Source organism: Chlorocebus sabaeus, chromosome 22 (genome assembly GCF_047675955.1).
Source record: "Chlorocebus sabaeus isolate Y175 chromosome 22, mChlSab1.0.hap1, whole genome shotgun sequence".
NCBI lineage: Eukaryota > Metazoa > Chordata > Mammalia > Primates > Cercopithecidae > Chlorocebus > Chlorocebus sabaeus.
The window spans coordinates 59,754,281-59,770,364 of NC_132925.1; the positions used below are offsets into that span (position 1 = coordinate 59,754,281).

General features: G+C 43.5%; 1 protein-coding gene across 11 annotated transcripts in view; it reads right to left on the reverse strand.

Annotated features, from left to right (window-relative positions):
- ITPR1 (inositol 1,4,5-trisphosphate receptor type 1) overlaps positions 1–16,084 on the reverse strand; it is a 352,224-nt gene that overhangs the window by 30,360 nt on the left and 305,780 nt on the right. For all 11 annotated transcript variants that reach the window (XM_007985074.3, XM_007985072.3, XM_007985068.3 and 8 more), the window contains 5 exons: positions 10,854–11,018; positions 5,802–5,997; positions 4,017–4,109; positions 2,692–2,831; positions 2,036–2,201 (listed from right to left, as the gene is read on the reverse strand). In XM_007985074.3, coding sequence (XP_007983265.1) covers positions 2,036–2,201; positions 2,692–2,831; positions 4,017–4,109; positions 5,802–5,997; positions 10,854–11,018 — 760 coding nt within the window. The remainder of the gene's footprint in view (positions 1–2,035; positions 2,202–2,691; positions 2,832–4,016; positions 4,110–5,801; positions 5,998–10,853; positions 11,019–16,084) is intronic.

Below are 16,084 nucleotides of genomic sequence, written 5' to 3' on the forward strand. Positions count from 1 at the left end.
CCAGATCTTGGCTTCTAAATACCTTTCTCCAGTAAAAAGAACCAGGGCTCTTTGGAGAAATGGCTGATTCTGGGGATGGGTCAGGAAATGTATGAAGTGAGCCTAAGCCTGGAATATGTAATGATGCCAAAAAAGTCAGAAAGTATATAGAAAATGAAGATAATATGACTAAACCCAGAAGCCAGCTGGAAAGGGCTCTCACTGGTCACATCTGAAGCAATTTGAACATCAAAATAAATAATGACAGTGAAAGATTATAGCCCATTGAATAAAATAAAAATCCGTAAGTCCATGTTGTTACAAATACAAACACAGAAATATACATACATGTCAGGAGAAGAAAAAATTCTTTCTTACAATAAAAAGCCAATAAAGAAATGTAGAAGTAATAATAAAAATTATCATTGGGCAACCATCATCATAATAGAGCCAGTCAAACATCATCAATGAATGCTGAGGCTAAGGGGTGAAAGTTTAAGGAATAGCAGGATATTTACAAAGTATCTCTCCAAAAAAGTAACTTTATGGAGTTACTGGAGAAACCTGGCAATTAGCACATTAACCAAATGATCAAAGTTAGTATCATGGCTGGACGCAGTAGCTCATGCCTGTAATCCTAGCACTTTGGGAGGCCAAAATGGGTGGATTGTCTGAGCTCAGGAGTTCGAGACCAGCTTGAGCAACACAGTGAAATCCCATCTCTACTGAAATACAAAAAATCAGCCAGTTGTGGTGACAGGCACCTGTAATCCTAGCTACTCAGGTGGCTGAGGCATGAGAACTGCTTGAACCCCAGGAGGCAGAGGTTACAATGAGCCGAGATACCAGTTAGGAAATGAACTGGCATTACATGCCTCCTAATATGATGCAATGAGAAGAATACCACAGCATGTCTTCGATATTCCTATGGAAAACGTATACCCTCAATCTTACCATGAGCAAACATCAGACAAACTCAGATCAAGGGACATTATACAAAATAATTGACCTATATGCTTCAACAGTGTCAGTGGAGGCTAATGAGACATGGTGACTGCAGCCCCACAGGAGGTGGGATTTGCAAAGGACATTATTGGAATGAAGGATGAAATTTGAATAAGGTCTGTAGATGAGATAACAGTATTGGATCGGTTTTAATTTCCCAATTTTGATAATTATACTATAGATACACAAGAGAATGTTCTTGTTTTTAGGAAATGTGTACTAAAATATTTAGGGATAAGAAAGCATCACTGTCAGCCACTCACATTAGACAATGTGTGTGTGTGTGTGTGAATAAAGCAAATGAGATAAAATATTAATATTTAGGGATTCTGGGTCAAGAGCATATAGAAATTCTTTGAATAGTCATGTCTTTTCTGTAACTCTGAAATTATGCCAAGGCAAAAAGTTTAAAAAGGTTTTAAGGGGGCAAAAAGCAAAGAATTTAAGTCTTTAATTGGAAAATGATTTTTTTTAAGCATACATACTACTAGGAAATTTATATATTTAGTAGCCACATGATGAATAATCTTGAAATGATTACTCAGCAGCCCAGATTCCTCCATGATTAGTTTACATTTACAAATATTTTCCTGTAGTTATACTGAAAATGATTTCTTTGGTGCCCATGTACCTCTTTTATGTAGCTGTTCACTACTTCTCCTCCCATGCCTACAGTGTGCCAGGTTCTAGCTAGGAATTTTACATATGCTGTCTCTCTTAATTCTCACAATAATGCAGAGAAGGACATGTTATTATACCCATTTTACAGATGAAGAAAGAAGGATTAAAGATGTTAAATGACTAAATGATGGTTACACAGTTAGTAAGTGGTAGCAGCTCAATCAGACCCAGGTCTGTAAATACTTCCCAGCAGAATAAAGGCCAAGTAGAGCCTCACTCACTGCAGAGGGTAGAAGAGTCAAGAGGACGCGGCCAGTGCCCCCTCCCGCATAACTGGGCACGCACCCGCCCATCACACCCTCGCAGTCTCCACATGCCTCTGCCACGCTGGGCCTTCACACCCTTGCTGCAGCTGGCCAGCAACACTCACCACAGATAAAGCACGTGGTCTTCAAGATCTCTTCCTTCTTCTGCTTCTCACTCCTCAGGTCAGCAAAAGTGTCAATGATAACCCCAAAAATCAGGTTAAGAACAATGATGATAACCATGAAGAAGAACAAGAGGTCATAAATCACTCTAGCAGCAAACAGGGGTTCCTGGAAAAGAGAGGTGTCTGAATCAGTCTGGGTCCCTTGTGACCCTTTAGTCTGCAGAGCCTGGGACACAGCTCAAGTGAGACCTCGTCTACTTGGGTAGAAATTAAATTGGGCATTAAACTTTTAAATTCAAAATTGCATCTCTTTTCATATCCCCTGTCTCAATTGTGATTTCTCCAAGTGTGGTGTGACACAGCCAGGACAGATATTCGACGTGCATTCAGGTGGATCAGGCCTAACCCTGATGGAAACAGTCCCTAAATCTACTGAACAGAGAGCCAGAGCTAACCCTTTCCATGCAGCTGATTTTGCGGCACCACCTCACATGATAGAGAGGAAAGAAGCCTGACAAGCTAGTTCCGCAGCTACTCAGCCCTACTCCCAGCTTTTCCTCTGTGTCTTCAGTTTACACTCAACACCACTGCATGGTGCTCCCACCAACCACCCCACCCGCCGCCTTTGCCCTTCCTTCCCCTTGGGATTAATTTACCTCTTTGGACGGCTTCCTGAGCACATCTCCTACTCCACCCCCGCTCCGCAGCCCGTGACTCAGTACAGTGACAATGCACATCAGCAGCGTCTCACATGTGTGCTCTTTATCCTGTTCCGTTTCTTCTGCAGGGACCAGCTCTGTGAACATGGCAAGTAATAACAGACAGAAAATGTGAGGGGAAAGGAGAGACACCGGGATTTTGAAATTCTGTTTCCTGAATGCCATCTTACCAGGCACACGAAAGAATAAAATTAAGGAATGAAGAGACAAGTACTTTCTTTCAAAAGCTAAAGTCGTCTGGGGCAACTCTGTTTTCATCACTAACCCCTGCTAATTTCTCCAGCTATGGTAGTATTGCTCTCCCTCTATGGAATCTAAAACATGCCCTGTCCTTTTCAGGTTTTAAACCCCAGACCCAGCTGCAAACAGTCTTTTCATGTTAGATGAGTTGCTTCACAACTCTTGAGTCACAGGCATCTTGTCTCTCAGATGAGGGTTATGCCACAGGACCCAAGTTTCTCACTGGGGATGATGTGAGGACTAAATCCAGGGATATTTCACGGCAGGGCCTCTGGATAAACTGCTTTACATTGGAGGCTGTTCATTTTCACTGGTTTATGCAGTAAGAGCCATGCCTTGCTGTCTGCCTCATTCCTTTCTCCAGCTACAGAAGGGTCTTGCTAAAACACAGATTTCATTACTCATCTTCCAACAACCCCTGGCCATTCTCTGGATGAAGTTTAGCCTCCTAAGCCTGACACAGAAGACCCTGCATGATCTAGTCCTTTGTTTGTATCTGTGGTTTCATTTCTTGCTACTTTCCTTCCTTATAATCATTATCTCCCCAAACTTGCTGTTTTTTTCTTTTAACCTTTAAAGCCTTTAGATGTACTATTCCCTCTCCTTGGAATATCAAGAGTCTTCTGTTATAGTTTGGGTATCACTTCCTTGATGATACGCTGACCGCAGTAGCAGGCTGGGTGTCTAACTTCTGTATTCCATCCTTATTCTCAGCATTGGGCAACTCTCTAGCAATCACCATTTGGCCTGCCTGTACCCTCCACTACATTGCTGTCTCTTAGAGTACACCACAGTCCCTGGCAAATGGCGGGCACTCAATATAATAAATCGGCTGAATCACATCCGATCTTTTCTTCATGTGTAACCTTTTCCCTTTATCTCCCTCCTCTCTCTCAGTCTTTCCCTTTGCTATAGCCTTACTCCTGAGCAGTAAATTTAATCTTCTTCCAACATCACCTGCATCAGTTAAGCCTCTGAAGGAGTCCGATATTAACATGGGGCTTACAGTTAGGAGGTCCTACCTTCTTTGGGTGCAGGAGAGGAGCAGTTCTCCCCACTCTCCACCCTACACACATCGGAGAACAGGAACTCGCTTGCCAAACTCTCGCCGGTTTCTAGGAGAGAGAAGGAAATTTTATGATGAACAATCTGGCAGCATATGGTTAAAATGTTTGAAGTCCCCAATTCACGGCTGATTAAACAATTCTTTACATAAATAACACCCTAGAATCTTGCATATAAATTCAAAGCAGAAATGCAATTTACACTTTCATTTGGTGATCTGGATGGGAAAAAAGCCAAAAATGTCAATTCCTGTAGGCTTACTAGAAATATCGCACTTAAATAGCACCTCTCCAACTTTAAAGACAAACAGCTGAAACTCTTAGACAGATACTACTGAACGTACAGACTCCAGGAAGATTTATACCAAGTCTGCACAAGAAGCATCAGCAGGCATTCATAGAAATCCCAGGTCCAGGCCAGTTTAGTCCACAACTCTAAGATGGCTGGCAGTTTAAGTGTGACTTAGTGTCAACTTGGGAGGCTGGAGATACATGCTAAGAACACAGCCTTTGGGAGGGAGAGCACAAAGGCTGGCTGGCTCAGTCAGCCACAATGATTCTAGTCTGTTCCTTAGACTCAGGGGATGGAAAACCAGTAGTATTTCACTAAGTAGGGCCAACTATTGTGACTGAGAGGAAAGGGCACTTGGGTATCAATAAAGTATTATGGTCAGTTTTTTTCACTCTCAAAATTGGAAATCTCTTCTGTTCTTGCTTTGTGTAAAAATAACATGAGCTCACTGTAAAACCTGCACATAGTAAAAAAGCCCCAGAGAGCGAGCTACTGCTAGCAGTCTGGAGGTATAGTCATCCATGTTTTCATATATGGATATGAGCTTTTTAATTTTTAAGAAGACCGGGCATGGTGGCCCACACCTGTAATCCTAGCACTTTGGGAAGCTAAAGCTGGGTGATCGCTTGCGCCCAGAAGTTTGAGACCAGCCTGGGCAACATGGCGAGAACCCACCTCTACAAAAAATACAATTAGCCACATGCAGTGGCAGGCGCCTGCAGTCCCGGCTACTGGAGAGGCTGAGGCAGGAGGATTGCTTGAGCTCAGGAGGTTGGAAGTTGCAGTGAGCTGAAATCATACCACCACACACCAGCCTGGGAGACAGAGTGAGATCCTGGGTCTCAAAAAAAAAAAAAAAAAAAAAAAAGACATTCATGTGATCCTACTATAGTTATCCTTCTGCCATTTCCAGCTATATCTTGTGGGTATTTTTCCATGGAGGTTTATAAAGATGTACCTATGTGCAAGGCACCCCACCTCATGGATGTACCATGATCTGATGAAACACCCCTGAACATTTAGACTGCTTCCAACTGTACATTGCAGCGAATGTTCTCCCAAACATGTCTGTTTCTACATGCACAGTCAGCAGGCTTTTTTTTCTTTATGTATAGATTCCTAGAAGTAGATTTACTAAGTTAAAGGGATGCATACTCCAACGCTCTCAATATATATGGTCACTGCTTTACAAAAACGTTGCATTAGTTTAAAAGATGATGTTAGTGAATAAATAAATGTCAGATCTGGTCACTCACTCTTAGCATTTGATATGCCACACCGCCTTTTGAGTAAAGTGAGAATGAAGATCTGTATTTGAAATTCACACTCTACGTGTTAGGGAGATACAATGGGGAGACAGCTGCATTACTAAAGTCCTTATTTTCTTTAGTTCAGTTATAATCAGGAAATAATCTTTTAACATTAAAAAGATCAGAAGATCCCAAACCCACCTGGAACAGCTGTTTCATTGGGCAGCCTATCTACTTCCAAGATAAAGTCATCCTTGAAGAAAAGATAGCCCACTATTGAGAACAGGTAAACAAGGATCAGAGCCAGAACTGCTGTCAGGATGATGGACCGTCCATTGCGAGTGACACTTTTAATGACATTAAGCAAAGTCTCTTCTCTGTACACTAAATCAAAAAGCTTTGAAAACAAACAAAAAGAATTTTAAGAAGCCTCGATGTTAGATGTACATCACTATCCCATAATGAAAACTTGGTTTACAGAGCATTTACCCTCTTAGAAACTCAAAAGCATTACACATGATCTTAACAGTGAACGTCTTCCCTGGCTTCACAGTGAAACGGAGATGGTAAAAATGAGGAAAAATAAACACAGAAGAGGGAAGCAGGAAACAACAGCAATTTCAAGTAGTATCCAGAGCCATTTAGAGGGCCTGGAAATAGAGAAAATACATGCTTGTGCCAATAAGTTTCAGAGAGAAAGGAAGAGGAAAGTGATGAGGGTCTTGGCATCCATTCATTTAGAAGGTACTGAATTGAGTTTCTATGAAGAGTCAGCCACCCTGGTCCCTGCCCTCCTGCAGCCAAGTGTCTGCTGGGAAGGCAGACATACTACAAGCCAGCATCAGTGGCAAGAACTCTGGACTTAGATATAAGTTCAAATCTTAGTTCAGCTACTGTCCACCATATGATCTCAGGCTAGGCACTTTCATCCTCCCCTCTGAGTCTCCATTTCCTCATTTGCAAACTGGAGGATGTAGAGTTATTATGAAGAATAAGTAAACCACGTATGCACAGTGCTTAGCACACTGGCATACATATGTTGAGTAAGTACAATAAATAGTAATTATTAATTTCCTAATCAAGAGACTGGGGCAGGGTCACATAGCTAGTATATCGCAGGGACATTAGTGGCAGTAACACTGTGAGGGTAAGACCCCTGCAGGTCACATTCACAATCCAGGCTTGCCCTCTCCTAAGGAACCTGCTCTTTGCAAGAAGTTGGCTTCCTGAGGAATGGAGGATCCCTGTAGGTACATATAGGTATGGGAGGATGATGGCTAGTTTTCCAAGAGCTACAGTCACAGATACTTGGCTAGGAGAATGGTGGGGAGTGTGGGGAGAGAGCTCTCTGAAGTTACTCTTAGACCTGAGGCTAGTTTTCAGCATGGCCTCTGGCTGCTGTCTAATCTTGCACAGAAGGTTTGGTCTCCACTGTGGCTTTGGAGTGTGACTGCACCATGAAGTGAGTCAGGGGACAGGGTCAAATCCTGACTCTGCTTTTAATTTGTTGCAAGATGTCGGTCAAGCCATCTAAGCTCCCTGGTTCTGTTTCCTCATCTGTAAAATAAGTGGACTGAGACAGCTGATCTCTGAGTCCCTTCCAATTTAGAATTTTACATCCGAGGTCATTTTCTGGTTGATTGGCTTTTCTGCCTCCTTAACACCAATCTGTGTTCTGAGACTAGTTCTGTGAAAGGCATTGGGTAGAGTAGGATACTTCAAGGGAAGCAAGGAAGAGGCGTTTAGTCAATACAATACAATACGACAGAAGGCAAAGTGTTGCTGTTAATGTTGGTTAAATATTTTCCAGTAGCTCAATGTAGAGCGGCAAGTAAGGGCAACTTCAGACAACAAACAAATGATACTTGTTTTCTGTTGTTAAGGACCGCAGAGATTATACAGGCTCCAAATCATTGAAATGACAAGCAATTTTTTTCTTTTCACCCATCTGTAATTTGTGATTTTAAAACATTCAATAAGTATTATTTGTATAAAAGAAAAGCTTTCTTCTAATTAGAAAATTATACATGTTCAATGGAGAAAACTTGGAAAACAAAGAAAAGCACAAAGAAAAAAGAAGTCACGAATAATTCACCATCTAGAGACATTTGTTCAATAGCTTAATTCCTTCTGGCCTTAAAAAAATGCAATTTATTGATACATATTGTTTACAAAAATATTAGACCATAATACTGGCACATAACCAGCCTTTCGCCAAGCCATCAGGAACATTTTCCTGTCAAAAATGATTACCTGGTATTTCACTACATGGGAAAAACATGATTAACATAACCAATATGTTTTTTTAAAAACAGTCAAGATGTTTCCAATTATATGTCGTAATAAATAATGCTGTGAGGAACACTTCTATACATGCCTCTATACATGCTCATCTAGTTATTTCTTTTCGGCAAATTTTTGGAAATGGAGTATTTGGGTCAAATGGTATAAGAGAAACATTTTGCCTACTGCCTTCAGAAAGGCAGGATCACTTTACATTCACCACTAGTAAAGAATCATGCCCGTTTTACCCCACTCTCACTAGTACTGGGCACCATCAGGCTTTTTAACCTTTGCTAACGTCACAGGTAAAACACGGGATTGCGCTGTTTTCGTTAGCATGTCTTTGTTTAGCACCAAGGATGAACCTTTTTGCATGTTTACTGACCATCTGGATTTCTGCTTTTGTTAACTGCCTGCTTATGAACTTTGCACACTTTCATCTCCAGGTGTTAATATTTTTCTAAGGACACAGCTTTAATGCAGGCTCAAGACCAGGTCCAGCCAGTCTTTGGGGGGTCGGGGGGTGGCAGTTTAATTAGGCCACCAGATTACCCTCCCTGCCTTCTGGCCTGCTAGCATGGAGGCAGCTCTCCCAACCCTGGAACACATGGGTGTTCCCTGCTGAGGTCTCTCTCCTATTATAGGCAGCCCAATTTCTTTTGGTTGCAGGCTTTCCTTATTAGTAGAATAATTTGAAGTGTCAGTGTTTTCTGGTTCTTACCAGACACATTCAGGACTGCTTTGATACTAAAAGGAGCATATTACTTGAAGCCACAAACAAGTCAAGGTCCACACAGCTTATAAAATCCCCCCCGAAGCACAGGAGAGGCATCCAACCACAATCTAGTCTGATCCTATTGCATTTCCTAAAACTGAACTGAGGTAGCATCATCAGAAGCATCTTATCTTTCTGTGATAAGTTAGAGACTTGAAAGCGCAGATGCAAACTAGAATGTGAAATGCCAGTTTCACTGATGCAAGGACTTTTTCACATGCTTGAATAAAAGGCAGTGTCAACTTGGGCATCCACAGAGTTGTGTGACTCTGAGCAAGTTACCTAACTTCACCAAGCCTCAGTTTCCTCAGGTGTAATTGGAAGATACCATCTACCTCAAAGGTGGTAGTGAGAGCGTGTAGAGAAGGGTACAGGGTGAGCACTCACGCAACAGCTGTCCCTGTGCTGTGCTCCAGACTGTGAGACCTATGAGGGTAGGGACTGTGTTCCTCTCACCATTATGTGCCCTGCATCAGGCACTGGCACTGGCCTGCATTGCAAGTCATGAAAAGAAGAGGACTCGAATGAACAGAAAAGAAGCAAAGCCAACTGGAGGCAGATTGGAGGAACGGGCGAAGCGTCTACTGGGGCAAGGTGGCGTTGGCCAAAAGGGAATCTCCTGTCTCTTGGGAGAGACCCTTTGACAGAGATGAGAGAGACCACCAACTGAACTCTGCCAGCCTGCCAAGGGAGGACAGGAATTTGTTGTCCAGGGACATGATGGCATGAGACGAAAAGTTCCAGAAACAGATATAAGTCTCTAAGATTTCTGATACAAAGTGACCAAAATAGGCCACATAATGGGAATCACAAGTATATCCTGAGACCTCTCTGCCTAAAACCTCAAAATATAGCCAGATCTATTTTAAGATGAGGGAAAAGAATCCATTCCCTTTAGCCTGCCAAAATCCACCCCTAATGGAATGAGCTAATCCTAGTGATCTGAACGGTGAATTCCTTATGGTGTTTTGGACGGGGGAAGGAATATAGAATGACAAAGACAATAATAATAGCTGGCAATCGTTCGGCAGTGCTATTCTAAGACGCTGACCTGAACAGCTGCATGTAATCCCTATGACGGCCCTGTGAGGGAGATACACTGTTCTCATTTTGCAGATGAGGAAACTGAGGCACAAGGCAGTCAAGTACGTTAAGCGAAGGGAGCATCTCACACAGTTGCATTTTGTGCTTTCAAATCTCTAACCTATTGCAGAAAGATAAGAGTAACTCCCAGTTTCTGATGATGCTACTACCTCAGTTCACTTTTAGAAAATGCAATAGGATCAAACTAGATTGTGGCTGGATGCCTCTCATACATGCTTCGGAGGGATTTTCTAAGCACCTCCCTGAAGAGCTTTCCTTGCTCTGCCTTTTGCAAGTCCCTCCCTCTCCCTCTTTGTAAGTCAACCCTGAGGCCTTGATCATTTTTGTCCTCACAAATATTTTAATATTTCTAGGCTCTTTACGGTGTTGCTTGCAGATAGGTCAATTTTATGCTTCCTGTCATTTTATGTAGGCACAAGAAAATGGTTTCTTATCTATAATGCCACAGGTCTAGATTCCTTCTAACTACAGGAAAGTAAGCAGTTATTTGATTTGTAATTTAAAAACCTGCTCAGGAGGAAGGTGATGGAACCAGCTTGTGTAATAGACTGTCAAGACATTAAGCACTTGGCTCATATCGGAACAAAGCAACTGCTACTGAAAGGGTCTCCTGGACCAATAAATCTACTGAGCTCATGATCATGAATCCTGGGGCTTCAAAACTAGCTGCTACTCTTATGGTCGCTACATGTGTTCACGAGAAATGGATTCCATGAGAACTGTTGGATGACAGCCTCAAAAACACTCCTCTTGGTATAAGTGCTGGCTGAGTCTAAGAAGTAAAGAAAAACAAAGGTGCATGGAGAGGAAACATCTGAACCTACTGCAGGCATTTTCCATTACTGAGAATTTAACAGATTTGGACTGCACAGTACACAGTGCAGTTGTGCGACTCTTGAATTCCTGGGCTGACCCAGTTCCTGTGGAGCTTTCCTCTCAGATCCCCCAAAGGCTGCAAACTGTGGAGCTTCAATATTGATGGACCAGGCACACCAATCACCATTAAAAGGAAGGGTCTGTGATGAGAGAGAGGACGCAGGACCCTTTTCTAGTTTCCCCACACATAAAGTATTTCCACACCAGGTACTCACCAGCAGACTGTAGAAGAATTCATGCACAAAGAGCCCCATGGCACAGATCACCAGATACAACAAATGATAGAGGAACTCAACATCCAGAACCATGGCTCGGTAGCCTCTTGTGAATGTCCCACAGTTGCCCACAAAGCTCATTAGAAAGATGATTTTATTGCATACCTGAGAACAATGACAGGACCAGTCAGATGGCACGGACTGTGCCCAACTCTTCATGAGAGCAAAGGGAGTGTCTCACACAGACGTATTTCAGTCACCATGCCCAAACAAACGCTTCCTTTTCCACCCGGTGCCCACCAAACCCACCAAGAACCATTTGCAGATCTAAGTCATTTCATTACTTTGCTTTTCAGGCATATTACAAATTACATGGTAGTGAAATAACTTCATGTGCAACAGTAATCAGGTAGCATTTCTCTATGGCAAAAACAAAATTAACACATACTGAGATTATGATTTTCAAAATGAGATATGAATCATTTCTAACATTCTTATATGAGTTAGTCAAACACAGAAGTCACCTCAATCCACGAACCCTGTGATCAGCATGATCAAAAGCATTTTCTGAACTTGCTACATTCTAGGCACTGGAAGGTGGCAATTGAATGAGCAGTGATCAGTTCTTGCCTTTCATTGCTCCTAAGTCCACAGGGAAAACAAGAATTTTCCTGGGGGAAGAAACATAAGGGACTCCAGGATGAGTTCTATTCCCCTGCCCTCTCTTCTGGGAATAACTTCTAATTTCCCCTCTGAGTAGCAGCCTTTGAGGTCTGGGTGGGACTCCAACCTGGCCATCACAATACTGTATTCCCATGGGTACAATGACTGGTTTAGAGATAGACACAGGACTAAATGGAGCCAATGATGTCCACTGAGCTCTTTCTTGGGATTGCAGCAAAAGATAATTTGGTTCTTTCCCACCAACCTTGAACCTGAGCAGCTGTAAACTCTGGAGATGCCACATTACCAACACTGAAGGCACCACCAGCACTGGGGACACAGAGCCAAAAGATGGCAAGGAGGAAGTGGGCCCTGAGGACACTGTCTGAGCCCCTGTATCAGCTGTGCCTGAAGCAAGGCTCTTGGTTTCTTGGTCAAAATGAACCAATATGTGTTCTCCTTTGCTGAGGCTAGCATGGATTAGGTTTTCTGGTATCTGCACCTGAAGGAGTCCTAACTGAACTACTGTGCGATGTAGTCCCACCTTTGACAGAAACCCCAATGCCTTGAAGTCCATCTCTAGCAATATGTTGACAGAGAAACTTGGCTCAGGAGGCGGCCAGAGAGGAGCCTCTCTGGATGCACTTGGTAAAACCATCTTCTGCTACTCGAGCTCCCTCGGCCACAGGTGCAGGGGAAATACTGCCAGTTAATCTGGTAGGTCGGTGTAAGTGAGCTTCTCGGCAATCAGATAAGCGAGGAAGCCGACACCCACAGATCGCTGCTGGCTTTCTCAGACAGGCTAAGCATTCAATCTGCCAGTTTTTTCCAAAATTCAAACCTTTGCAGTGGAGGGGCTTTCATAGGGTGGGAAAGTAGCACTGATTCTGGATGATCCATGATGATGTGGTTTCAGGGAGGGGCAGATGGTGCCCTGGGTGACATCACACATTACAGGACCTCAAACACACCCCAGCTCCTGCCATCTTAACAGGGTGATCCACTTCACCCGAATCCATTCTCCCCTCTAACTTCTGCCCTAGTTTTCTCCATTGCTTCCCCAGGAAATAGCTGCTATTTGTGGTCTCAGCCCGCGGTTGGACTCTGCTTGTTAGTCTGAGATCTGGCTCCCATCCCCACCTCTCAACAGAGGCAGCTCATGTGAAGTCTCCAAGGATTCTGCGCACCCAGCAGTCTTCCTGTCTGCTCTTAGCATCTTTCCCAGCTCCCTGCAGCGTGACCAGGCTCCCACTGCACCCTGCTTACCACTCTCCCAGCTGGGCTTCAGGACCCTGCCTTCTTTTCCTCCAGCTCTCAGAACTCCAATGTTCTTTCTCTGTCTCTGTCCACAGCTACTTTCCCTCTCCCATACATTCCATGTGGGTGCTTCTCTCTTTTAAAATTCACTCTAAGCCCGGTGTGGTAGCTCACGCCTATAATACCAGAACTTTGGAAGGCCGAGGAGGGTGGATTGCCTGAGCTCAGAAGTTCGCGACCAGCCTAGGCAACACGGTGAAACCTCATCTCTACTAAAATACAAAAAATTAGCCGGGCATGGGGGCACGCGCCTGTAGTCCCAGCTACTTAGGAGGCTGAGGGAGGAGAATTGCTTGAACCCAAGAGGCGGAGGTTGCAGTGAGCCCAGATCACGCCACTGTACTCCAGCCTGGGTGAGAGACCGAGACTCTGTCTCAAAAAAATATGTAAAATAAAATTCACTCTAAATAATTATTTATTATAGCTGTTTGCCCCCACCCCAGCTCATGTTGTTGTAAATGGTAATTAATTCTCAGCTCAGTCTTTCCCCCACCTGATTTGTGTTAAAGAAGTGATCACTGTGGAATGATTATCACAGAAGGCCAAAGAAAAAAAGAACTAGGCAGTCCATAGAAGACAGCCTCTGAAGTACTGAACATTTTTTCTACCTAGTTGTTTATGTAATTCTTTTGTATTTCCTTCTTAATGGTTTTCCTCTCGCTGTAGGCAATCCTTACATTCCCCTTCCCATACCGATATGTAGTTCTGGTCATGTATTTCCAAATGCCCCAGCTAATGTTTAACAGCCTGTCTTTCCACCTGAAGCCCAGTAGTTCAACAATTTAAATGTATTTTCACCCTGAAAACTAGATCTTGGCATGACTTCATTTTAGATGGCTACAGTATTCTTCTCACAATCATTTGTGACTGACAATTTGGAGCCATATTCGCCTCCTTCATTACCCAATCAAGACAGTGATACCCTCTTTGTCTGAAAAAGGGACCCAGAGTGGCAATATGGTTTGGTTCTGTGTCCCCACCAAATCTGTTAAATTGTAATCTCCAGTGTTAGAGGTGGGGCCTGGTGGGAGGTGACTGGATCATACATAGTTTAGCGCCACTTGTCCTGGATACACTATAGTGATAGAAAGCTGGTTGTTTAAAAGTGTGTAGCGCCTCCCCATCCGCTTCCCTCCTGTTCCAGCTCCAACTTTGCTGCTTTTACTCCGCCAAGAGTGAAAGCTCCCTGAGGCCTCCCCAGAAGCAGATGCTGCCATGCTTCCTGTACAGCTGCAAAACCTCAAGCCAATTAAACTTCTTTTCTTATAAATTACCCAGTCTCAGGCATTTTATAGCAATGTGAGAATGAACTAATACAAGCACATTGCTTCCTGGGTGGGGTAAGGCTCTGACTCTGTGTCCACCATGTATTACTATTTCCTTCCTCTCTCTTTCTTTTTCTTTCTTTCTTTTTTTTTTTTTTTTTGTCAGTCTCATTCTGTCACCCAGGCTGGAGTACAGTGGCACCATCTCAGCTCACTGCAACCTCCGCCTCCCAGGATCAAGAGATTCCCATGCCTCAGCCTCCCGAGTAGCTGGGATTACGAGCATGTATTACCATGCCAGGCTAAATTTTTGTATTTTGTTTAGTAGAGAGGGGTTTCACATGCATACTGGCCAGGCTGGTCTTGAACTCCTGGCCTCAGGCAATTTGCCCACCTTGGCCTCCCAAAGTGCTGGGATTACAAAGGTTTGAGCCACGGTGCCCAGCCTATTTCCTTCCCATTTCTGAGGTCCATACCTTCCTTCTTTCTTGTACACTATGTTCAAGACTCAGGCTTGTCAAACCCAATCAAAGCGCCGCTACAGCCCCTAAAAAGCCTCTTTGCCTCTAGTCCCTCCCGATGAATCCACATCACATGCCATACCAAATGCATTTTCTCCAGAACACTTCTTTGTATGGACAATTTCTTGGCTCAAAAACACCACAGGCACTTTCCACTACCGGGAACAGAGTTTCCAACATATATTCTATACAACACTAATCTCAAGGGATACTTACAAAAAACTGCAGGAAAATAAGTTTGGGAAACAGAAATACACTGTTTTCCTTGGAGGTTCCTAACCCATATTAGTACACTAAAGTCTGTGAGGAGGCCTGCAGTAACGAAACCCTTCATGATGTGTTTACCCCGGCATTTTTCATGTGGATTCAATCACGGGACCCTTTCTTCACCTCATATTGATCAACGTGGAATATGCTCTGGGAATGCTGACCTGGGGGATGAAGTCCAGTTGCTTTATCCTAAAATTCAGTGCTGCAAGTGACTCATACAGGATCATTTCCTACTGATCACTACCGACCACGAATGAGGTGAAACTCTTTATTGTCTCTTGATAACATCCAGGGCTTTCCCATTGTTCTGCCCTGGCCTATGGGGCCCACAAAACCAAAACACTCTTCTCAATCCCTGCTTCATGGCCAGATCCTCTCCATTCCTTTTTTTTTTTTTTTTTTTTTTTAATTATTATTTATTTATTTGTTCATTTATTTATTTTTGAGATGGAGTCTCCGTTTGTCACCCAGGCTGGAGTACAGTGGCACGATCTCGGCTCACTGCAACCTCCACCTCTCAGGTTCAAGTGATTCTCCTGCCTCAGTCTCCTGAGTAGCTAGGATTATAGGTGCATGCTACCAAACCCAGCTAATTTTTGTATTTTTAGTAGAGATAGGGTTCTGCCATGTCGGCCAGGCTGGTCTCAAATTCCTGACCTCAAGTGATCCGCTCACCTGGCCTCCCAAAGTACGGGGATTACAGATGTGAGCCACTGAGCCTGGCCCTCCATTCCTTAAGCCCTAACTTCCATCCTGCCTCCTCCCTGTTATAAGCTCTTCAGCTTGACATGGCCTCTTCTCCTCTAAAGTCCTTGCTGCCTGTGCCATATGAATACTCCCTTTGGGACATTTGCTGTTGCACCATATCACTTCCAGTTTTGCATGGGACCTCAGCTTCCTTATATGCTCAGGGCAGAAACCCCTGGAAGGCATTTTTAGATCCTCCAGTGCCTCACATGTCCAAATTTTCTCCTTCCCTTCACCAGAAAATCTCTCCAATGTATGGTTTTATATCAGTTTGTCCTAAGAATTCTCCCAGAGATGAAATTGGCTTCTATCTTTCAATGGTAGTGAAACAGCATTTCTAAATGTCACCACTGACTTTTAAACAACTGTCTCTGCTTCTCCTCTTCCCTCTCTACCTGCCCCGTATTTGTATTTGGCCAGGCCCTCTTACCTCTCCCCTCTTTTCTAT